Source organism: Mytilus trossulus, chromosome 7 (genome assembly GCF_036588685.1).
Source record: "Mytilus trossulus isolate FHL-02 chromosome 7, PNRI_Mtr1.1.1.hap1, whole genome shotgun sequence".
NCBI classification, from domain to species: Eukaryota; Metazoa; Mollusca; class Bivalvia; order Mytilida; family Mytilidae; genus Mytilus; species Mytilus trossulus.
Window position 1 is genome coordinate 67,792,165 of NC_086379.1, and position 24,967 is coordinate 67,817,131.

The 24,967-nt window shown below is 33.1% G+C and overlaps 1 protein-coding gene across 1 annotated transcript; it reads right to left on the minus strand.

The window, feature by feature from the left end:
* Window positions 1–10,484: 10,484 nt before the first annotated feature.
* On the minus strand, window positions 10,485–24,927 carry LOC134725649 (caspase-2-like). Its single transcript, XM_063589638.1, has 5 exons — window positions 24,847–24,927; window positions 23,829–24,039; window positions 22,780–22,967; window positions 16,960–17,074; window positions 10,485–11,018 (listed from the first exon to the last, which is right to left on the minus strand). Exons 1-5 carry the CDS (start codon window positions 24,847–24,849, stop codon window positions 10,717–10,719), a joined length of 819 nt encoding a protein of 272 aa, XP_063445708.1. The 5' UTR covers window positions 24,850–24,927; the 3' UTR covers window positions 10,485–10,716.
* Between the last annotated feature and the right edge of the window lie 40 nt (window positions 24,928–24,967).

Genomic DNA, 24,967 nt, shown 5'->3' on the forward strand with positions numbered 1-24,967 from the left:
TTTGTTTTCACTCAATAGATTGATGACTTTTGAACAGCGTTATATCACGGTTGCCTTTTTTGTGAACGATTTTGGTTTTAAATCGTCCATCCTTTTTAATGTCTTTCTACAATGTCCTACAGATGTTCGTAATAAATTTAATTGGGTTTCAATGAAAACAATGCGCTCTTCTGTTATAGTTTTAGTGTATTCCGCTTTTGTTCTTCCCTAGCTGGAATTTGAACTAATACTATCGAGACATCGTGACACAAAATCACTTTGCACTATGCCCGGCGTGCTAGACCGCTAAAATTTGTCTAAACCAGTGACAAATGTACGACAGATTTTATCAGTCATATCATCATTGATAGTTTACTATATGCTTAGTATCTTAGATGAGTTTTTACATCCACTGGGTGATGTCCCTGCTGGAAAACGAAACGAAACGATCATGAAGGTATCAGTATCTCAGTAGTCAGTATGTGTGTGCTTACATGACATATATTTGATACAATAAGTCTCTGTAAATTCATTGTTTAAAATTGGTTGAGATATTCAGAATGCTACTTTTTTAAAATTCATATTTTGATTGCCTCAGTCGTGTTTTGCACATCTTTTCGGATTTTTGCTTTTAATATAGATATCGTTATATGTGATTCGGTAACGATTTTCTTCTTTACTTGAAAGCATCTTATGTGTGCTGTGTTGACGAGTCGAGACTCTAGCAAACCACATCATCTATGTTAACACCGTTAAATGTGACCTACCTGATTTGTTATCACATGAGCAACACTACGGTTGCCACATGTGGAGCAAGATCTGCTTACCTTTCCGGAGCACCTGAGATCACCCCTAGTTTTTTGGTGGGGTTCGTGTTGTTTATTCTTTAGTTTTCTTTGTTGTGTCATGTGTACTATTGTTTGTCTGTTTGTCTTTTTTTATTTTTAGCCATGGCGTTGTCAGTTTATTTTCGATTTATGAGTTTGACTGTCCCTTTGGTATCTTTTGTCCCTCTTTTAAATCTTCAGAACATTTGTTATGTAACCTTACTTTTTAAAATTCCTTTAGAGTAGTAAATATTAGATATTAAATAAAAAAAATACAACATCCTTTACATCAATGCCAACTGATTTATATTTGAAAAGCATTGGTGATTAGAAATGACATTTCCCTTACACTGCATTCAATTGTATATAACAACTATACACATATCATTAAACTGTCAATGGTTCAGATCAGTGACAATTAACATACACAATATCATTATCTATTATCTTTTGTCATCAAACATCAATCTAGCAGATTCATTGAAAACGCAGTACAACGTGAAACAGTCTATTTTTCATTCTTCAATTATAGGTGCCAACGCATTATTGAGTTATTGCAGCAAAGCAACCAATCCCATTGTATACCAATTAGATGCACATATCAGTTTTTGAATAATGAAACTTGATGACTTTGCGCAAACTCGAATAGTTCAATTAGTTTCACAATGAGACACCTATGTATGCATTTCGTATTATAAATATATTAGTACAAATAATATCAGTACATTGAACTGTTCATTAATATATAAAAAGAGGCGTGCGAGTCTAATTAAGATAGATTTGATTGATCCTATTATATGTAGAAAAATATGACGCCGTGCTGTATGTACAAAAGTCTGTAAAAGAAGATTTATTTTTTTCCTAAAATAGTTTTGAACATTATTAACATTATATTAGTACTAAGATCGTCCATTAGTATTACCTTGTGTTATGAAATGACAGAAAATCTCCTTAAGGGAACCAAAGCTGGTGAAGGTTAAGTTTCCTCGCCGAGGATACTAATCAGCAAGTCTGTGTTGACATTTGACATTATATGATCAAAATTATAAATTAATTTATTTCAAAACTTTTATTTTTAAAATATTCTTAGTACTTGTGATTTTCTAATCAAGGAATAGATAACCCGTATTTGGCCAACACGGTCGGAATGTTTGGTCATTAATCCTCTCCATCTTCGAACTTTATTTGGCCCTTTCATAAACGTTTTTTTTATTCAAAGAGTCGCTGCTGATTCTTTTGAAACGAAGTCGATGAAAACTCGTCACCACGATTTTCACAAATACATGAAAAAATGGACTTGTTTAATGATGTATTAGAAAAACAAACGATAAAGTTGAAATATTTTGTATTAACTTTTATATCAATTTACTAATGTATCGAATGCGGTATAGTCATGATGACTGATAGTTGTTAATTTCTGTGTCATTTTGTCACTTGTGAAGAGTTGTCTAGTTTGAAAAGCTACCGTGTTTTCTTTTTTTTAATAATTACTCCTTTACAAGAAACGAAGTGGCAATGTGTGAACGTAAATGTTTGAAACCCTTGGTTATAGATCACGGAGCTATTGATAATCAATGGGTTTCTTTTATAATTGACATTTAAGTATAGTATCCGCATTGGGTCTCAAGATAGATATTATAGGTGTCAGACAACCATTTTCCCCCTCCAATTTAGAGCGTATGTAAACCTAGCCCAACTCTGACACAAACTAGTGCGTTTGATGTCCTTGTTTAGTTAAACTAACCAACAAATTGGCAAATATGAACCTCTTAGTGAAGGAGAAATATATCTAGACCATTTTGAGCTTACATTTACTAGTCTATGTGTTTGCATTAAAAATTGAAGATTAATGCGCTACACAATATACTAATTTAAAATTGGCACGCAGAAAGCTGTTACTTTTACAATTCTGGATGTACCTGGTTTCTATGAAGTTAAACTTAAGGTAAAATATTTAGAAAAACTGTGAAAATTTTAAAATTTGGTTGAACAGTTAGGGATATCTAATTGGTGGCCTGACATCTATAAAAACCTTTACCATTAAGAAAATTTATAAAAGTTTCATATCAGGAAAGTCGCCTCCCAAAACATCAATATGATATTGATAATAAAATTGATAAATGACAGTGTATTTGAAAAGCATTTTATCTTTTTTCGTAGATATATATTTTTCAGACTGACTTAAAATTATCAGTGAAGCAAGGTGGCAACATTATGATATACCCTTTTCATGGCAGTTGTGTAAAAACATAAGCAAATCAAAAATTTAATGATGTTCAAAAAAATGAGGCAGGATTATTCGACTGATTGGTTTATCGTGCTATGCTCACAGTTATTGATAACTGAAATTCAGTTAGATATTTCATGTAGAATACCAATGACAATTGATTATGCAATTTGGAATAAAAAAAATCACAAATATATAAAATCGATTATTAAAAATCGTTTTTGGGGAAGAGGGATAGACTTTACACAAACCAGGACGAGGAAGCTTCACCCATAGTTTTGCGTAATGGCATAACACAGAGTAAAACTCACTATTGACCTTAGTTATAACAAGGATTTGTATAGTCCTTGGTTATAACAATCAAAACTAGTTTATCAATTCATGTGTGGAAAATTAAGAATGAGCATTTTTTCCAGACTTTATACTATAGCAGCATAAAATAAACCCACCTCAAATTGGTTCACTGACCGTTTTGTCGTATAATGAATGAACAGTTCACTATACTGATACATTTTAATAACCTATTTATATTACCGGGTGCGCTAATGAGTATTTCATTTTTGAAATACAGGGTGAATGGTAGCTGTACCGATATAACCTTATCCTGTTTTTGACACCTGTAATTGAAGATCATAAGTAGATCATTTAACATTGTACCAGGTTTTCAATGAATCTGCTAGATCGATGGCTGCTGATACAAGTTGATAGATAATGAGATTGTGTGTGTTACTTGTCAATAATCGGTGCAATTTATATTTCTAGAATATATCCTGATTGTTATATGCAATTCAACAAAGTCTAAAAGCAAACGGCATTTCTAATCGACAAAGCTTTTCTGAAATATTATGAGTTCGTATTGCTGTAAAGAGGTTATAGATAAGGAATAGGTACTGGTCCCAGTAAAATATAAGAAATATCATTAAGATCACAAAGTAAATGCTCCGATGATATTTTTTTTTTATATTCAAACTGTAATATACATTTCTGTATAAAGGAGGTTAAAACATAACTGAATTGCCTTTTTTATTCAAATCAAATAAAGTTCACTACGTATCTTTAGATGAAATACAAACGATAACAAAGGGACATTCAAATTCAAAGGTATTTAATAAACTGACAACGCCATGGCTAAAACAAGGAAAAGACAAACATATAAACAACGTTAACAGTACACAAAACACAACATAGAAAAATAAAGACCGAGCCATAAAAACTCCACAAAAGACGTTTCAGTTCATGAAACACCGACCTTTAAATTTTGGATAAACTTTTAAAGATTTGTTAATATTTAAAAATACTACTAAGTATTAACCCCTTCCAGAAAAAAATAAAAACATCAACAATTGTTTTGGAAAAGAGGGACGAAAGATACCAAAGGGACAGTCAAACTCATAAATCGAAAACAAACTGACAACGCCAGGGCTTAAAATGAAAGAGACAAACACAAAAACAACAATTGGAATCTGTGCGGGTAATTATCTAAATGTAAAGATTATATATACACTTTTTGATTTCTTACGTTTTCTCAAAAGTAGTGAAATAGAATATTATTTCGGGTTTATTATTAAAAAAAATGTTTAACAACACCAGCAGTGTTAAAAGTTTTCAAAAACTGAAATTAACATGAAGGTCTTATGTTGAAGGTCTATGATAAGTCAAGTATTAATTTTAACTTATGCGTAGGTGAGAATATTAAGGAAACATAATGATTATCAATATTAAGATGTGTCTGAACTTCATTAATGTATGTTGTTGTCGTTATAAGTATTAAATACGACCTTCTCCATTTTGATTTCTTATTAACTGTCACGCACATATCATCAATATTTTAATGACTTATTTAGCGTCATAAATTATTTTTAAGAACAGCTCTAATATATATATGTTCGACCATAAGTTAACTATATGTGCTTCCTTATTCTGTGTTTTTCTATATTCTTTGTAGACACAATTCTCGTAGATCCAATCAAATAACATTATCATTGTTAATTCATTAGAAATTATCAATTAAAACTGGTCTTTAAATGTATATATAGGAATGTTTTCAGACCCTTGTAAACAAACAGTTGACACACGATCTGTATAGTAATCAGATAGCTATCTCGCTTCTATATATTTCATTCAAAATAACCAATTTTGTGATTACAAAAAAAAAACTTACAAAAAGCATCATTTTAAATATAATGTGTGACGTCATGTCTTACCAAAGCAACAGAAAATAATACCCGAAATAGGTGAACCTTATATTTTCATAAAAAAGGAAGGGCAGCGAGCAAAACAAACATATTAATTAGACAGTGGAAACTGAAACTTTTCATTTTTGAAATAATGTAAAGCAACATGTCGTATAAAATCGATAGTGACCTTATAAACCGAACGTACCAAATGGATATAGGAAGATGTGGTGTGAGTGCCAATGAGACAACTCTCAATCCAAACAACAATTCAAAAATTAAACCATTATAGGTTAAAGGACGGCCTTCAACACGGAGCCTTGGCTCACACCGAACAACAAGCTATAAAGGGCCCCAAAATAACTAGTGTAAAACCATTCAAACGGGAAAACCAACGGTCTAATCTATATAAACAAAACGAGAAACGAGAAACACGTATATATTACATAAACAAACGACAACTACTGTACATCAGATTCCTGACTTAGGACAGGTGCAAACATTTGCAGCGGGATTAAACGTTTTAATGGGCCCAAACCTTCTCCTTTTTTCTGAAACAATAGCATAACATCACAAATGTTCTCCCTTATTTCAAGCAAAAGTAAACTGATACTGAATATTTTAGAAATCATTGTGATATAACAAATTATAAAAAAAACTAAAAACTTATATGAAGCTACAATTTTCATGAAATTTACCATATGAACCGACAGACAGGTCGACAACAAGTATCAAATAAATTCACATAAAAGATTTTTCATTTCAAAAATATTTCAATTAGGAGAAAGCATTAGAACTTTAAGACCAGAAATTATTTTACAGCAAGTAGTAAAGTACAATATTATAGTAAGAGACCATGTTCTGCAGGGATAAATGTTTTTATCATTTTTCTTTTTACAACCACTCAGCCTTTTTAGTTCTACATATTATATTGTAAAAATCAGTACTTGTCAGACCCGCCCCAATACACCAAAGGTAAATGCATGTGCCAAGTCAAGAATATAATAGTTTTTTTTCCATTTAGTTTTGGTGTGCTTGAACTTTTGATTTGTTTATTTGTTGACGAGCGACCAAGGCAGAAAAACATCATTAAAACAAATAACAATAAAACAGACAAACAGACACACAAATAAACAAACAAATACTTCAATAAGGACAAAACTTTAGAAATTATTTTACAGCAAGTAGTGAAGTACAATATTATAGTTAGAGACCATGTTCTGCAGGTATAAATGTTTTTATCATTTTTCCATTTACAACCACGCAGCATATTTAGTTCTACATATTATATTCTGAAAAGTCAGTACTTGTCAGACCGCAGTACACCATACTGGACCATAGGGAAATGCCTGTGCAAGGTCAAGAATATAACAGTTGTTTTCCATTTAGTTTGGTGTGCTGAAGTTCCAAACAGACAGTCGAACAAATAAACAAACAAACAAACACTCTGCAAAGGAGAAATTTCGCCTTATACCGTCAAATGTATATCGATCATGTCGATCAAATAATGTAAACATTTTCGTTTTGCTGTTCTTTGTCTAAAAAAAACCAATCAGGTAAGGTAAATTAAGTCTGTACAAAATGTATTGTTCATTTTGGTAAACAATATTGACCTTTTCAAGTTTAGTAAAAAATAAAGTCTCATACATTGAAAACTTGCTGAATTCGACTTACTTATAAGTGGAGATATTCTTTGCTTTTGATATATATGTATAAGCATAGTTTAACACTGAAAAATGTTCTTTTCGAATTGCTGTTAAAATTTATAAATTTAAATGAAACGAAGTCTCAAATGACCGAAATATCCTTTATAACCTTTGTTTGCTTAATTTACTATCAGAGTCTACATCTTATGTTTTAATAAATGTTTTATTCAAATTGAAATGCGTGCGGTATTTGATATTTAATCCAGGACTATAACTTTTTTTAAATAATCGACGAGGGCTAAAGTATCATAGATACAAACACTATGTATACTTAATCTCAGTGTTCCTTGTTATATTGTCAAAAAAAGGCAACAAGTAGTATTCCGCTGTTCGAAATTCATACATCGATAGAGAAAAAAAAAATCCGGGTTACAAACTAAAATTGAGGGAAACGTATAAAATATAATAGAACTACTACACAACAGAAACATAACATTAAAATGTAACACACACAAAAACGAACTATAATATAACAATGGCCATTTCCTGACTTGGTAGAGGTACAAAATCATGAAATGACAATGGACAATTAAAAAAAGTTTGAACGTGAAAAAATGTAATACAAAAAATCGTCGACGAAAGTCGATCGCTGTAATCAAAAATTAATTTACGTAAAATCAAAAAGGAGCGAGACTGGGTACTTCTAAAAGGTACGCGTCTGTTGCTCTGTATGTTTCATTCACAAAGTATCTAAAGTTTTAAGACAGCGAAACCATTTCATTTGTTTCTCTCAACCAATTATTGGTGGAGACTAAAATCATAAAGTTTCGATATCAGTAGTATTCTTCATAACTCAGTAGTAACTGTTTCGGTTTTAGGAGCACATCCCCTGTTAACAAAGTGTGTATAGTTTGAAGATGTACAAGGATAATGCATGCACTGAGCTATTTTACAATACACTAGTATACGACAGAGGGAATGTATGCTATTGTTGGGAAATGGAAAGTTGACAATTGTAAAGATAAAACCATCACATTTTTTTCTTCTATAGATTCTAGTTTTAAGTAGACTAAACGTTAATAGACAACGCCTTACTATATTGCCTGAAGCTGTTTTAAATTCCAGCATCATAATGAGTATTGTATGGACGGAACGTGCGTTTTGTATACAGAATTATACGTCACATTTTTAAGGAATTTTAATAACAAATAAAGGATCAATTTATGTAGAACACCTTCTAGATTTTGTTCTATCATTCATCTTAATTAAATTCTCTGTAATATATATAAAGTCAATAATTCACTATATGAATTAAGATTTATGCGTTCATAAAAAAACTTATCTAGTATGTTTATGTATTCAATACCCTTGGATTACTTTCTGTCTTTTGTTATTTGGTCTTTTAAACATTTTTTGATTCGAGCGTCACTGATGAGTCTTTTGTAGACGAAAACGCGCGTCTGGCGTAACTGTAAAATTTTAATCCTGGTATCTATGATGAGTTTATTTGAACTGCTAAACTACAAACTCGACTAATATTTTGTCGACCAGAAATAAGATATTGAGCTATTGTTGTTAATGGAAAGTTTAGTTCATAGTGAAAAAAAAACGTACTATAAACGCAAAGGATACGAAAAAAATATGTTTGAAAATGCACAAATAAGATGCTATAATCTGTCGCTATTTGAAAAGCAGGAGAAAAACATAAAGCATTAATATCATGATTTCGATGTGCTTTCCATGGGCATAAGCAATTCGCACGTCTTGATTTATTGAGGGTTAAAAAATGATGAACACAAATGGTTGCAACATATAATATAATTCGCAGGGTACGTTTAAACATGAACTCTGATTAATTAAAAAAAAATCATTATTTCTTTTAAAAAATATCAAATATACCAGGCTAATAATTTGATAACTGAACGATAACTTTTGGGAAATTTTGGTTTTAAATACTGGTCAACTACGTAGGCGAAACATGTGTATAATTTATACTAATTACGTACCTAAGTCATAAAGTCTTATTTTCATTACAACATTTCTGTAACTATTTGAATTGTTTTAAGATTTCACAATAATACTGTTGGTTGTGTATAATAAAAGAACGCTACACCATGTAATTTAAAAGATATGCAATGTCAGTACCAAGAATATATATCTCTGGATAATCATTCATTTCTGGGGAAGATGATGCTCATGGCAAACGGTCTTGTTTCATCCGGATGTTTGGAAGAATTCACAATGTTCAATTTTTAGTTTTCGGTATAGGTCATCGAAAGATACCACGACCTTGTTGTATACCAGGTTGTGGTATCTATCGATTAAATACACCGAAAACTTAAAATTGAACATTGTGAATTCTTCCAAACATCCGGATGAAACAAGACCGTTTGCCATGAGTATCAACTTCCCCAAAAATGAATGATAATCCAAAGATATATATTCTTGGTACTGACATTGCATATCTTTTAAATTACATGGTGTAGCGTTCTTTTATTTATGTTTGTGAATTATTACTTTTAAATATTTAGTAAATAAACTCATCATAGATACCAGGACTAAATTTATTATAAACGCCAGACGCGCGCTACAAAAGACTAATCAGTGACGCTCGAATCCAAAAAAAGTTAAAAAGACCAAATAAATTACGAAGTTATTGGTACTATTCGTTTGACGTTGATTGATACTCATCCATCGTGGATCATCCCGTTCATTTGTTATTGTGCTATGGTAATGTTTTGTAATCTTTTGTTCGTTTTTGCTAATGTACCTTGCACATATGCTTTTTTTTGTAGACACCTTTTATATTAATAAAGGTTATAACACAATGTTGACTGCTGTACCCTATTTTTTACCTTTTGACCCATCATTTCTGTTTGTTTTATTCACTTTGTTGTCAATATGATGAAATTGTATGTCATACTAGTGACAAGGTAAGCTAGCTATACAACCAGGATTAATTCATTTTTGTCTATATAAGAAAAAGGTTAGTGTGTTAGAGCTTTTTTTGCCATTAGTTTAGGGACTTTCAATTGAAATTCCCTCGGAGTTCGATATTTTTGTTATTTAATTTTTTTGTTTATTGTTTGATGTTATATGTTGTTGACTTGCTTTTGATTTTGATCCCAAAAGTTGAGTAAGATATTAAATTATTATCAGCTCCCAACGTTCCAAATAGAAAACTGGGGATCGTTCTTTTTGTTAACGGGTTTATAAGCACGCATCCATGTCCGGTCGAAATATGGAGGTTAACTCCGATGAATATTGTAGAAGGAGCGTTACGCTTTATGTATTGATCCAATATACCCTAATTTTTAATTAATAGTCAAAATCTCCCGCAATTTATCCAAATCGAACCATATCTTCCAGAACATAATTTTTCTATTGATTAATATTTTGTTTTCGTCGTGAAAGAGGGACGAAAGATACCAGAGGGACGGTCGGAACATACATGAAATATATGCCATTGTACGTAAAGCAAACAAGAATAAATCGGTCAATCAATCTTTTGATTATTGTGTCGACTTACGATAAACGATTTGTTCCTGCAGGTCTTTAATTGCAATTTTAACATAGGTTGCAATCTAGACACCATGTAATTTTTTTCTTATTCTAATAAGGCAGATATATAGAAATCGTCAAAGTGATTTATTCATTTGCAGATAATACAAAATTATATTTAAAATCATACTTTTCAGAATGGTGCCTTTATGAAATGGTTGAAAAAGATATGTTTAAAACAAAAAAATGAAAATGAAAGTTTGTTTTCTTCTGATAGCAAGTTGAAAATTTTCTAAGACATATTTTCTCCATGTCAAACTATACAATTACATGATTAATCGAAAGATCTAGTTTCACCATAATTATACTTCTGTTTCCTTCTGTATTTGACAAAGTGTAAATTGTCGAAGTAACTGTGATGTGCAGATCGGGAGCTCTAGATTTTTGTTTAGCTCTTTTTTCTGGTCTTGAAGTTTCCGGCTATTAATGTCATCCACATACTCTTTCATAGAAGCATTTACTTTCAATGTTAATTTATGTATATCAATACCTCGTTCCTTTCTTATTTCATTACAGAATGTGTGTATAAATTTAGAACCTTGTGCGATGTTCCATTTGTTCTCCGGTTTAACCGAATCTGACCAAGGTAATGTTTCAATAGAACCTAAAATAGACATATAAACAGAAGAATAAGCCATATATATGAGATAATTTGTATTAAGTTAAGCTGGATTTTATCCTTTTCTAGAATCTATCGTAATTATTTTTAGAAAATACAACTTGATTCTGACGCGTATCAAATAAATATTAAACATTTGATAATTATCTCGTATTCAGCTTCCACTCAATTAAATTACAACAATGTTTACCTAATATCTCCTTAAGCCTACAAACCAAATCGCATCCCCTGTCGCTCTATTCGATCCATTTAGATCTATGTTTACGTAATATAACTTAAGCCTACAAACCAAATCACATCCCCTACCGCTCTGTTCGATCCATTTAGATCTTTGTTTACGTAATATAACTTAAGCCTACAAACCAAATCACATCCCCTGTCGCTCTATTCAATCCATTTAGATCTATGTTAACGTAATATAACTTAATCCTACAAACCAAATCACATCCCCTATCGCTCTATTCGATCCATTTAGATCTTTGTTTACGTAATATAACTTAAGCCTACAAACCAAATCACATCCCCTGTCGCTCTATTCGATCCATTTAGATCTATGTTTACGTAATATAACTTAAGCCTACAAACCAAATCACATCCCCTATCGCTCTATTCGATCCATTTAGATCTTTGTTTACGTAGTGTTACTCAAGTCTACAAACCAAATCACATCCCCTGTCGCTATTTTTGATCCATTTAGATCTATGTTAACGTAATATAACTCAAGCCTACAAACCAAATCACATCCCCTGTCGCTCTATTCGATCCATTAAGTTCTTTGTTTACGTAATATAACTTAAGCCTACAAACCAAATCACATCCCCTGTCGCTCTATTCGATCCATTAAGTTCTTTGTTAACGTAGTATTACTCAAGCCTACAAACCAAATCACATCCCCTGTCGCTCTATTCGATCCATTAAGTTCTTTGTTTACGTAATATAACTTAAGCCTACAAACTAAATCATATCCCCTGTCGCTCTATTCGATCCATTTAGATCTATGTTTACGTAGTATTACTCAAGCCTACAAACCAAATCACATCCCCTGTCACTCCATTCGATCCATTTAGATCTTTGTTTACGTAATATAACTTAAGCCTACAAACTAAATCATATCCCCTGTCGCTCTATTCGATCCATTTAGATCTATGTTAACGTAGTATTACTCAAGCTTACAAACCAAATCACATCCCCTGTCGCTCTATTCGATCCATTTAGATCTATGTTTACGTAATATAACTTAAGCCTACAAACTAAATCATATCCCCTGTCGCTCTATTCGATCCATTTAGATCTATGTTTACGTAATCTCTTATTAAGCCTACAAACCAAATCACATCCCCTGTCGCTCTATTCGATCCATTAAGTTCTATGTTTACGCAATATAACTTAAGCCTACAAACTAAATCATATCCCCTGTCGCTCTATTCGATCCATTTAGATCTATGTTTACGTAATCTCTTATTTAGCCTACAAACAAAATCACATCCCCCTGTCGCTCCGTTCGATCCATTTAGATGTATCTTTACTTAATATAACTTAAGCCTACAAATCAAAAAAATCACATACCCTGTCGCTCCATTCGATCCATTTAGATGTATCTTAACGTAATATAGCTTAAGCCTACAAACCAAATCACATTCCCTGTCGCTCTATTCGATCAATTTAGATATATGTTTACGTAGTATTACTCAAGCTTACAAACCAAATCACATCCCCTGTCGCTCTATTCGATCAATTTAGATCTTTGTTTACGTAGTGTTACTCAAGCTTACAAACCAAATGGCTTCCCTGTCGATCCATTCGACCCAGTAAGTTTTATGCTAACATAGTATTACTTAAGCTTACAAACCAATTTACATCCCCTATTGCTCTATTCGGTCAATGTAGATCTATGTTAACGTAGTATTACTCAAGCTTACAAACCAAATGGCTTCCCTGTCGATCCATTCGACCCATTAAGTTCTATGTTAACGTAGTATTACTTAAGATTACAAACCAATTTACATCCCCTATCGCTCTATTCGGTCAATTTAGATCTATGTTAACGTAGTATTACTCAAGCTTACAAACCAAATCACATCCCCTGTCGCTCTATTCGATCCATTTAGATCTTTTTTTACGTAGTGTTACTCAAGCTTACAAACAAAATCACATCCCCTGTCGCTCTATTAGATCCATTTAGATCTTTTTTTACGTAGTGTTACTCAAGCTTACAAACCAAATCACATCCCCTTTCGCTCTATTCGATCCATTAAGTTCTATGTTTACGCAATATAACTTAAGCCTACAAACTAAATCACATCCCCTGTCGCTCTATTCGATCCATTTAGATCTATGTTTACGTAATCTCTTATTAAGCCTACAAACAAAATCACATCCCCCTGTCGCTCCGTTCGATCCATTTAGATGTATCTTTACTTAATATAACTTAAGCCTACAAATAAAAAAAATCACATACCCTGTCGCTCCATTCGATCCATTTAGATGTATCTTTACGTAATATAGCTTAAGCCTACAAACCAAATCACATCCCCTGTCGCTCTATTCGATCAATTTAGATATATGTTTACGTAGTATTACTCAAGCTTACAAACCAAATCACATCCCCTGTCGCTCTATTCGATCAATTTAGATCTTTGTTTACGTAGTGTTACTCAAGCTTACAAACCAAATGGCTTCCCTGTCGATCCATTCGACCCATTAAGTTCTATGTTAACGTAGTATTACTTAAGATTACAAACCAATTTACATCCCCTATCGCTCTATTCGGTCAATTTAGATCTATGTTAACGTAGTATTACTCAAGCTTACAAACCAAATCACATCCCCTGTCGCTCTATTCGATCCATTTAGATCTTTTTTTACGTAGTGTTACTCAAGCTTACAAACCAAATCACATCCCCTGTCGCTCTATTCGATCCATTTAGATCTTTTTTTACGTAGTGTTACTCAAGCTTACAAACCAAATCACATCCCCTGTCGCTCTATTCGATCCATTTAGATCTATGTTTACGTAATATAACTTAAGCCTACAAACTAAATCACATCCCCTGTCGCTCTATTCGATCCATTTAGATCTATGTTTACGTAATATAACTTGAGCCTACAAACCAAATCATATCCCCTGTCGCTCTATTCGATCCATTTAGATCTATGTTTACGTAATCTCTTATTAAGCTTACAAACCAAATCACATCCCCTGTCGCTCCGCTCGATCTATTTAGATGTATCTTTACTTAATATAACTTAAGCCTACAAATCAAAAAAATCACATACCCTGTCGCTCCATTCGATCCATTTGGATGTATCTTTACGTAATATAGCTTAAGCCTACAAACCAAATCACATTCCCTGTCGCTCTATTCGATCAATTTAGATATATGTTTACGTAGTATTACTCAAGCTTACAAACCAAATCACATCCCCTGTCGCTCTATTCGATCAATTTAGATCTTTGTTTACGTAGTGTTACTCAAGCTTACAAACCAAATGGCTTCCCTGTCGATCCATTCGACCCATTAAGTTCTATGTTAACGTAGTATTACTTAAGATTACAAACCAATTTACATCCCCTATCGCTCTATTCGGTCAATGTAGATCTATGTTAACGTAGTATTACTCAAGCTTACAAACCAAATCACATCCCCTGTCGCTCTATTCGATCCATTTAGATCTTTTTTCACGTAGTGTTACTCAAGCTTACAAACCAAATCACATCCCCTGTCGCTCTATTCGATCCATTTAGATCTTTTTTTACGTAGTGTTACTCAAGCTTACAAACCAAAATCACATCCCCTTTCGCTCTATTCGATTTATTAAGTTCTATGTTTACGCAATATAACTTAAGCCTACAAACTAAATCACATCCCCTGTCGCTCTATTCGATCCATTTAGATCTATGTTTACGTAATCTCTTATTAAGCCTACAAACAAAATCACATCCCCCTGTCGCTCCGTTCGATCCATTTAGATGTATCTTTACTTAATATAACTTAAGCCTACAAATAAAAAAAATCACATACCCTGTCGCTCCATTCGATCCATTTAGATGTATCTTTACGTAATATAGCTTAAGCCTACAAACCAAAGCACATCCCCTGTCGCTCTATTCGATCAATTTAGATATATGTTTACGTAGTATTACTCAAGCTTACAAACCAAATCACATCCCCTGTCGCTCTATTCGATCAATTTAGATCTTTGTTTACGTAGTGTTACTCAAGCTTACAAACCAAATGGCTTCCCTGTCGATCCATTCGATCCATTAAGTTCTATGTTAACGTAGTATTACTTAAGCTTACAAACCAATTTACATCCCCTATCGCTCTATTCGGTCAATTTAGATCTATGTTAACGTAGTATTACTCAAGCTTACAAACCAAATCACATCCCCTGTCGCTCTATTCGATCCATTTAGATCTTTTTTTACGTAGTGTTACTCAAGCTTACAAGCCAAATCACATCCCCTGTCGCTCTATTCGATCCATTTAGATCTTTTTTCACGTAGTGTTACTCAAGCTTACAAACCAAATCACATCCCCTTTCGCTCTATTCGATCCATTAAGTTCTATGTTTACGCAATATAACTTAAGCCTACAAACTAAATCACATCCCCTGTCGCTCTATTCGATCCATTTAGATCTATGTTTACGTAGTGTTACTCATGCTTACAAACCAAATCACATCCCCTGTCGCTCTATTTGATCCATTTAGATCTATGTTTACGTAGTATTACTCAAGCGTACAAACCAAATGGCTTCCCTGTCGATCCACTCGATCCATTTAGATCTATGTTTACGTAGTATTACTCAAGCTTACAAACCAAACCACCTCCCCTGTCGCTCTATTCGATCCATTTAGATCTATGTTTACGTAGTATTACTCAAGCTTACAAACCAAATCACATCCCCTGTCGCTCTATTCGATCCATTTAGATCTTTGTTTACGTAGTATTACTCAAGCTTACAAACCAAATCACATCCCCTGTCGCTCTATTCGATCCATTTAGATCTTTGTTTACTTAATGTTACTCATGCTTACAAACCAAATCACATCCCCTGTCGCTCTATTCGATCCATTTAGATCTTTGTTTACGTAGTGTTACTCAAGCTTACAAACCAAATCACATCCCCTGTCGCTCTATTCGATCCATTTCGATCTTTGTTTACGTAGTGTTACTCATGCTTACAAACCAAATCACATCCCCTGTCGCTCTATTTGATCCATTTAGATCTATGTTTACGTAGTATTACTCAAGCTTACAAACCAAATGGCTTCCCTGTCGATCCACTCGATCCATTTAGATCTATGTTTACGTAGTATTACTCAAGCTTACAAACCAAATCACATCCCCTGTCGCTCTATTCGATCCATTTAGATCTATGTTTACGTAGTATTACTCAAGCTTACAAACCAAATCACATCCCCTGTCGATCCATTCGATCCATTTATATATATGTTTACGTAGTATTACTCAAGCTTACAAACCAAATCACATCCCCTGTAGCTCTTTTCGATCCATTTAGATCTATGTTTACGAATGTATTACTCAAGCTATCAAACCAAATCACATCCCCTGTCGATCCACTCGATCCATTTAGATCTTTGTTTACGTAGTATTACTCAAGCTTACAAACCAAATCACATCCCCTGTCGCTCTATTCGATCCATTTAGATCTATGTTTACGTAGTATTACTCAAGCTTACAAACCAAATCACATCCCCTGTCGCTCTATTCGATCCATTTAGATCTATGTTAACGTAGTATTACTCAATCTTACAAACCAAATCACATCCCCTGTCGCTCTATTCGATCCATTTAGATCTATGTTTACGTAGTATTACTCAAGCTTACAAACCAATGACTTCCCTGCCGATTTATCGATCCATTAAGATCTATGTGTATGATATCTCTACTTTAACTTACCTGGGATACTACAATGATAAATCAAACTGTCCGCCTGTCTTGGCAGTCTTGTTACTTCTTCTAATATATCTCCAAAATTACCAAGACTCATTTGGTCAATACTCAAATCATCCGTCTAAAAACAGTATATTTTAGAAGCTTAAAATTTAATTATTTTGGTTGTTCGAAACCCCATAGAACTTCTTGTTCTCTGATATTTGTTTTGGATCAAAACTAATAAATGTAAGCAGTATGGTAAATTCTATGTTGTGTATTTCTAAGACTCTGTTGAAGGATTTTTCACGTATTTAATGACTAATATTTTCAAGACTTCTCAAAACACGAAATGACGATGCATATCTATTTTTCTTGACTTTGTCCTTTGAAATAATGTTATAGTCATAGACCATGATTTCACTTTATTTTTACTCGAGGGCATGACTTTGTAATGTGCGGTTTATATTTTTATGTTATTTTGGGTATGCAATTTTGAATCATCAATATATTACTCGTGTTGGATTATTTAACTAGAGAGGTTAATCATCAATATTCATGAATTAAAAATAAATAAGGAACCCACCTGAATCCTTCAGAATCAATATTAGAATGTTGAACTTCTTGCAAATAGTCAAATAGATATTAATTTATCTTATTCATCTTCTATTATCCTCTGGCCTTTATTAGTTTTTTATTTTTTTTTATTTCATGTATATGTTTTGGAGTTGAGTATGACGTCCATTTCCACTGAACAAGTACACATTTTTATTTAGGGGCCAGTCCGGGTGCGGGATTTGGTTGCTACGTTGGAGACTCATTAACCGCCTTCGGCTGTTTTCTGCCCTTTGATCGGGTTGTTGTCTCTTTGACATATTCCTTATTTCTATTCTCAATTTTATTCATGGATTTTTTTCTAAAAGTAGACTTTAAACAAAAACTTACTTACTTAAACAAAAAATACAGTATCAAATGTCTTTATTATCAAAATACTAAACCGTTCTTCATTAGGTTTTGTCTTAGCGTTTTGACACTAACGACCTCACAAAGTTAACATTGCACATTAATTATATTATTTAAGTATAATTATGAATAAACAAATTTCAAATGTAATTCAAATCGAAAATTGGGCAGTAACTAGATGAAAACTCTATCATGTCTATTGATCTTCGTTCATGCAAGTAGTTATTCTAGCATGTTTCGTTTTTTTAAAAGGGCACTAGCTACGAGATACATATATGATTTTGATCTAATATCTCTTAAATCTGTGAAGAACTGTGTCGGAAGAAACGTTCTAAAACGTCTTGATATATATATATATATATATATGCCTTTTGTGTTGAATTACCATCCAAAATTTGACAACTTATCTCACCTAATCCGCGAAAATTGGAAAGAGATCGAAAAACATTCAAAACTATCCAAGATCTTTCCCGCGCCACCTGTACTGGCATTCCGTAGGCCCAAAAGCCTTAAAGACTTGCTGGTGAGAGCTGATTTATCCTCTCAAGCAGCCTCATCATCTATGGGATCTTGCAAGGGTTGCGGAAACAAACGATGTCTGACTTGCAAACAAATACTGGATACCCAGACTTTTAACAGTCACTCCACTGGCACAGAATACACCATATTTTGCAATGTTAATTGCAAGACTTCAAATGTTGTGTATCTCTTACAGTGTAAATGTGGTAAACAGTATGTTGGCGAGTCAGAACAGCCGTTTCACAAACGAATGAACGGCCATCGTAGCGACTACCAATGCAAGCCAGACCTCCCTCTCAGTCGACATTTGAGATCCCCTGGCCACACTAAGGCAGATCTCAATCGACTGACCATTAAAATCATTGACCACAACTCTGCTTTGTCTAAGGAGGATAGACTCGCTCGGGAAAGATTTTGGATACGAAAATTAACAGCTTTGGCACCAAATGGGATAAATGAAAAGATGTAGTTCGACTCCGTGTAGTGCTTCACATTCAGGTTATATTACTTATTATTACAGTCTCTGTTTCTTTTTCTTAACCTTTTTCATTTGTTAAATACATTTGTTGAAGATACCAATTTAAATTGCTTAATTTTTTGAGGGATGTATAAGTACCTAGCCACGTTCTTCTAGGTATACTTAGTAAAAAAATATTATTACATTTTTACGGCCGTTTGTTCACGATGTTTAAATATTCAGACTCTGTTGTAGCTACTTTACTCTCAATTTCAAATATTTAGATCGTTCAGTGCTGTCTATTTGGTAATTTTACAGACGTTATCATGCGTATACATGTTATACCATCATAATTGTCGTTCCCGATACAGTTTTAGAATTGTGCTAGTTCAAATCGCACATTATTATTTGTATTTAAAGCATATATATGAACTCTCTGTTGTAATAAACCATATAACCTATGTCATGTTAACATTTTTTTAGATGGTGCAAGCGTCTTCACTGATGTTCGGTTTGACTTTTTTATTGTATAAATTTCAAGATTTAGTAAAAGTTTAATCTAACGAGACTCAAAGATGATTCATTTCACATCAGAATCTGACTGACGAAGGATATCTGTTATTCGAAATATTTATAAATAATTACATTTATAGTTACCTTTTTTTGTATTTGGAGTTGTTGTGTACGTTTTAGGCGTTTATATAATTTATTTATTGTGTACATGTATCGTTACTCGTAACGATCCAGCGCCCTCGTGGGGAAAATCGTTGACTACTATACAGACGTTTTATATAGCGGGACGGCTGCAGTGCAGGCGATTTGGTGTCACGATATCACAGTAGCATGGGTTCGAATCCCGGCGAGGAAAGAACCAAAAATTTGCGAAAGCAAATTTACAGATCTAACATTGTTGGGTTGATGTTTACACGAGTTGTATATACATTATGTACACAGCCATGTATCACCATCATTGATGGCGATCCGATGGATACATCTGTTGTAGGGTTGTCACTGACTCAGACGTACTTATGAATATAATTATTTTCTGTGACTGTATCTTACATTAATTTGTAGGATCCTTTACTATGGATAATTTAGCTGATCTGTAACAATAACATCTTCATGCCTTATATATCATGTACTGTAGTACGCCGCTAGATTAAAACTGACGTGGAAAGGTAACACATGGCCAGTGAAAGCTCTTTTTTTGAGAGCCCAGGTGGTCGTGTGGTCTAGCGAAACGGCTGCAGTGCAGGCGATTTGGTGTCACGATATCACAGTAGCATGGGTTCGAATTCCGGCGAGGGAAGAACCAAAAATTTGCGAAAGCAAATTTACAGATCTAACATTGTTGGGTTGATGTTTAGACGAGTTGTATATATATTAGATACAGTCACAGAAAATAATTATATTCATAAGTACGTCTGAGTCAGTGACAACCCTACAACAGATGTATCCATCGGATCGCCATCAATGATGGTGATACATGGCTGTGTACATAATGTATATACAACTCGTTCTACAACGAAATTTGTTTGACATGCACACGTATAAAAATTGCGGTTTTTATCCAACGCAGTCATAGGTTTGAACGTAGTTTTCAATTTAGACTCGTTTATATATTTATCCAACGCAGTCATAGGTTTGAACGTAGTTTTCAATTTAGACTCGTTTATATATATCCAACGCAGTCATAGGTTTGAACGTAGTTTTCAATTTAGACTCGTTTATATATATATATATAAACGAGTCTAAATTGAAAACTACGTTCAAACCTAGTCATAGGTTTGAACGTAGTTTTCAATTTAGACTCGTTTATATATATATATATAAACGAGTCTAAATTGAAAACTACGTTCAAACCTATGACTATATAAACGAGTCTAAATTGAAAACTACGTTCAAACCTATGACTGCGTTGGATAAAAACCGCAATTTATATATAAACGAGTCTAAATTGAAAACTACGTTCAAACCTAGTTTTCAATTTAGACTCGTTTATATATATATATAAACGAGTCTAAATTGAAAACTACGTTCAAACCTATGACTATATAAACGAGTCTAAATTGAAAACTACGTTCAAACCTATGACTGCGTTGGATAAAAACCGCAATTTATATATAAACGAGTCTAAATTGAAAACTACGTTCAAACCTAGTTTTCAATTTAGACTCGTTTATATATATATATAAACGAGTCTAAATTAAAAACTACGTTCAAACCTATGACTGCGTTGGATAAAAACCGCAATTTTTATACGTGTGCATGTCAAACAAATTTCGTTGTAGATATATAAACGAGTCTAAATTGAAAACTACGTTCAAACCTATGACTGCGTTGGATAAAAACCGCAATTTTTATACGTGTGCATGTCAAACAAATTTCGTTGTAGAAGGGTCTAAAAACAGCACAAACAACATTTTCGAAAAGACCAAAAGAGTGAAAAAGTATATTTAAACAAAACGCATTTGACTAACAGGTCGAACAACTGATGTTCTTTAACCCTGCTGACTGCCATTGGCGATTGCCAAATAAAATTTATCACAAGATGTAACAAAATGGATTCTCATATAAATTTAATACGTCACAGAAAGAAAAAAATTTGTTAACTTGTGGACAGAATGTTGTGCCACAAACATTCGGTGTCAATATTTCTTTAGTACACCATATCCGGATTTCGACAATAAATGTCTCTTCAGTGATGTTAGGGATCGAAACGGTATTTGGAAGGCCATATAAAAAGTACCCTCATTTTTAGAGAAAGTACCCTCATTTTTAGATTAACTCTTGAATTTTAAGAGTCAATATATAGGATGAACGGATCATATAAACCGGAGGGAAAATATGATACATGCCCAAACAAAAAATATAAACGAGTCTAAATTGAAAACTACGTTCAAACCTATGACTGCGTTGGATAAAAACCGCAATTTTTATACGTGTGCATGTCAAACAAATTTCGTTGTAGAAGGGTCTAAAAACAGCACAAACAACATTTTCGATATATTGAAAATTTATCATATTAAAACCTTTAGAAAGTGTCTGAAAAATAATGAAAATGAAATAGTGTAATGATAATAATTCGCTATTAGCAGCCAGTATGGTTAAATTTTGTCAAAATAAGCTAAGAAACATCGATCATGAATTATTCACTTGCAAGTAAAAATTCGACCTCATTGAATCTGCATTCATGTGAACTTCAATTCAACCAATTAGCTAGAGATGGATTATGTATGATTGAGGCGTACAAGGCTATTTAAGGTGGTACCTTCACTACAGAAAGGTACATGTAACTCTGTAAAAATCAACTAAACGTTTTAATCACGTTGTATTGTTAATGAAATATATAGCTTCTCAATGATCAAAATTAGTGTTTGTCAAACTGCCAATGAAATTTTTCTGATAAAGTGGTTGGTTCAAATGTTTAGAAATTTTTATAATTTTGTCCAAAAAACTTGAAAATAAACCGATCCAATTAAATATAAGTCAAGGTGTTGGGTACTACCTTAAGGTCAACATTGAAAGTAAAAGAAAGGTAAAACATTTGACTGACTGAATCGATTCTCATACAGGTATAATCGAAAAATCCTCGAGGTCTACTGTCTATTTCTATTTCAATTTATGTTTATATTCATATTGTGTTATTTGACCGTCGGTTGTTTTTATGGGTCGTCTCGATAGTTAATTAAATGGCGACAAGACTAAATTACAGAGAAATTACACACGAAAAGAAGCTACATATTTTTCAGTCCATGCTTTATAAAATGATTTTTTAGACTTATTATAAATTGGATAAATGTTTTACATTGTTATAAATCTAAAATGAGAATTAGAGTCAAATTGGTGAACATGAATTTGACAAAAACTGATAATTGTATCTCCGCTTTTAAGAATAAATGTCTTACCTGTAGAATAAATATCTTGGGTTTACCCTTCAGTCCTATACAGTTTTCTGTATTAAAGATATGAATAACTTCATCAACTGAAATATCAACGCCATTGACGTCCTGAAAACAGCCATTTACACGACCGCAGCAACTGATTATGACGCATAATAAAAAATCTCTATCTACTGTAAATTCTGATTTTTCACCTAAAAAAAACATCAGTTTGTGTTTGATGCACCTAAAAATAGGGATATGTGGTAAAATTCCCAACTATTCGCGTCTATTCTATAAAAGTTTAAATGGAGTGGAAGAAAGCAATTATAGGACACCGTACGGCCTCCGAAGAAAAAAACAACCATGCGTATAGTATTACAGGTACCGACATATAAATGTAAACCAAATCAACGAGAACACTAACAGGTTATTTTATATCAAAGTAATGCCCTAAATTCAAATATGAAACTTCAAAGATATGAGCCGATGACAACCTGTGGCACACAGTGAATGATTCGGGGTTACATATGTTTGTATGCACTCAGTCCTCCCTTAACTAGCGATAGTGGTGTAATAGTGTTAATATATTTCCTTTTTTGCAAATTGGAAATTAAAAAAAAAATATCTATAACAGCACAATTTTTTTGTAAAACAAATTGTAAATATCAGTTGCGATTGGCTTATCTCAAAAGAGCAATACGACGAACAAAATAACTTACACAAAAAACATTGATTCAAGCACAGAATTATGATAACTCGCAGTTACTGAAGGTATTTCAAGGCCATTGACAACTAATAATTAAATCCATGTAGATGATTTCATCGTTAACGAATGTTCATCATTCATGTATATCAAAATATGGAAACGACAAGGAAAAAATGCGTGCTACATGCATAGATTCATTGCTCACAATCTCATTTCAACAACAAAAAATCAAGTTACCCACGGAATAACTCACATTTACTTACTTGGTATTGGATGTCATGAGATTATCATTTAAATCATTGTTTTTTTGTTTACTATATTTCTGCCGTGTTGGTGTTTGTGTGTGTAATGTAATGTATATACTTACGTATATTTAACAATTGATTTAAAATTCTATCTCTGTCGCTGTCCTGATTGAAAACTTCAGGTTCGGCATATCCAAGCTGTTCGAATGTTTCCTTTAATGTCTTGTTATCAGCATCAATACTGGTATGGTCACAGCCTTTAACTTTTATTGAAATAATTATTGGCTTACAGGATGGTATTTTAGTCAGGGAATAAGACTCCATAAGAAGTAGCTGTAAAAGTTAAATTTATAAAAGTAGACAAAATAATCTAAAACATGGTGCATGTAACTTATTATCAGGACCCCGGGGGTTGCTTCCTATATTTTTAGGGGTATGAGTGTGCCGCAAAACAGGGTCCCTTTTTCATGCCCTGCTGGTTAGAACAGGGTCGCTTTTTCATACCCTGAGGGTGAAAACAGGGGCTTTTTTTTAACAAAGTATCTGTCTAGAACAGGATCACTTATTTAACTGTTTATACAATGTAGGAGCAAAAAGTTTAGATTAAAAATCTTTAGTTTTGCTTTATTCTTAGTCCCTAAAAAAACGTGTCTAGAACAGGGTATACACTTTTTGAGCGGGTCTAGAACAGGGTGTTTCTCAACATTTCTGTTAAGAACAGGGTGTTTTTCAACATTTCTGTTAAGAACAGGGTATGTTTTCAATGTTTACTGGCAATTTATAGAACAGGGTATGATTTAATTGGCAAGTGCTGTCAGCACAGTTATATCCGAAAGGATATTCAGTAGCTCCCCGGGATCAGGACATAGTTTAAAACTTTTCAAATTACAGATGTATATAAAGAGTAACTTTTGCATTGCAAACGTCGCTATCAGTAGGTGAACTTTTGAAGTAATAGATCAAATCGAAACTACGATTTCCTGGTGTATAATACCAAACGTAACCGCTATGTATTGTGTATTCTTTTGACTTTGCTACATTTAGTATTAATAAAAACATATATTTAAAATCGGAATAACGCTGAGGAATAACGTAAAGCAATGAATCTAGATTCCTGTTATGATACACGATAGATCTTACCATAAAAATCCTAACGAATAATATGTTCAGCAAACGTGTTGTGTAATGTGTAATGGTGAAAGGTTTTACCGGTGCTATATTTATTCACTATGAGGGATTTAAATAACGTGTATTCTATATA

What these genes read in the sequence shown, in the direction of transcription:
- LOC134725649 (XM_063589638.1), bottom strand. An exon ending in AAATCAATTGTTAAATATAC is followed by an intron (nt 22,968 to 23,828) that starts GTAAGTATATAC and finishes TGTTTTTTTTAG; the next exon opens with GTGAAAAATCAGAATTTACA. An exon ending in CCAAGATATTTATTCTACAG is followed by an intron (nt 17,075 to 22,779) that starts GTAAGACATTTA and finishes TACTGTTTTTAG; the next exon opens with ACGGATGATTTGAGTATTGA.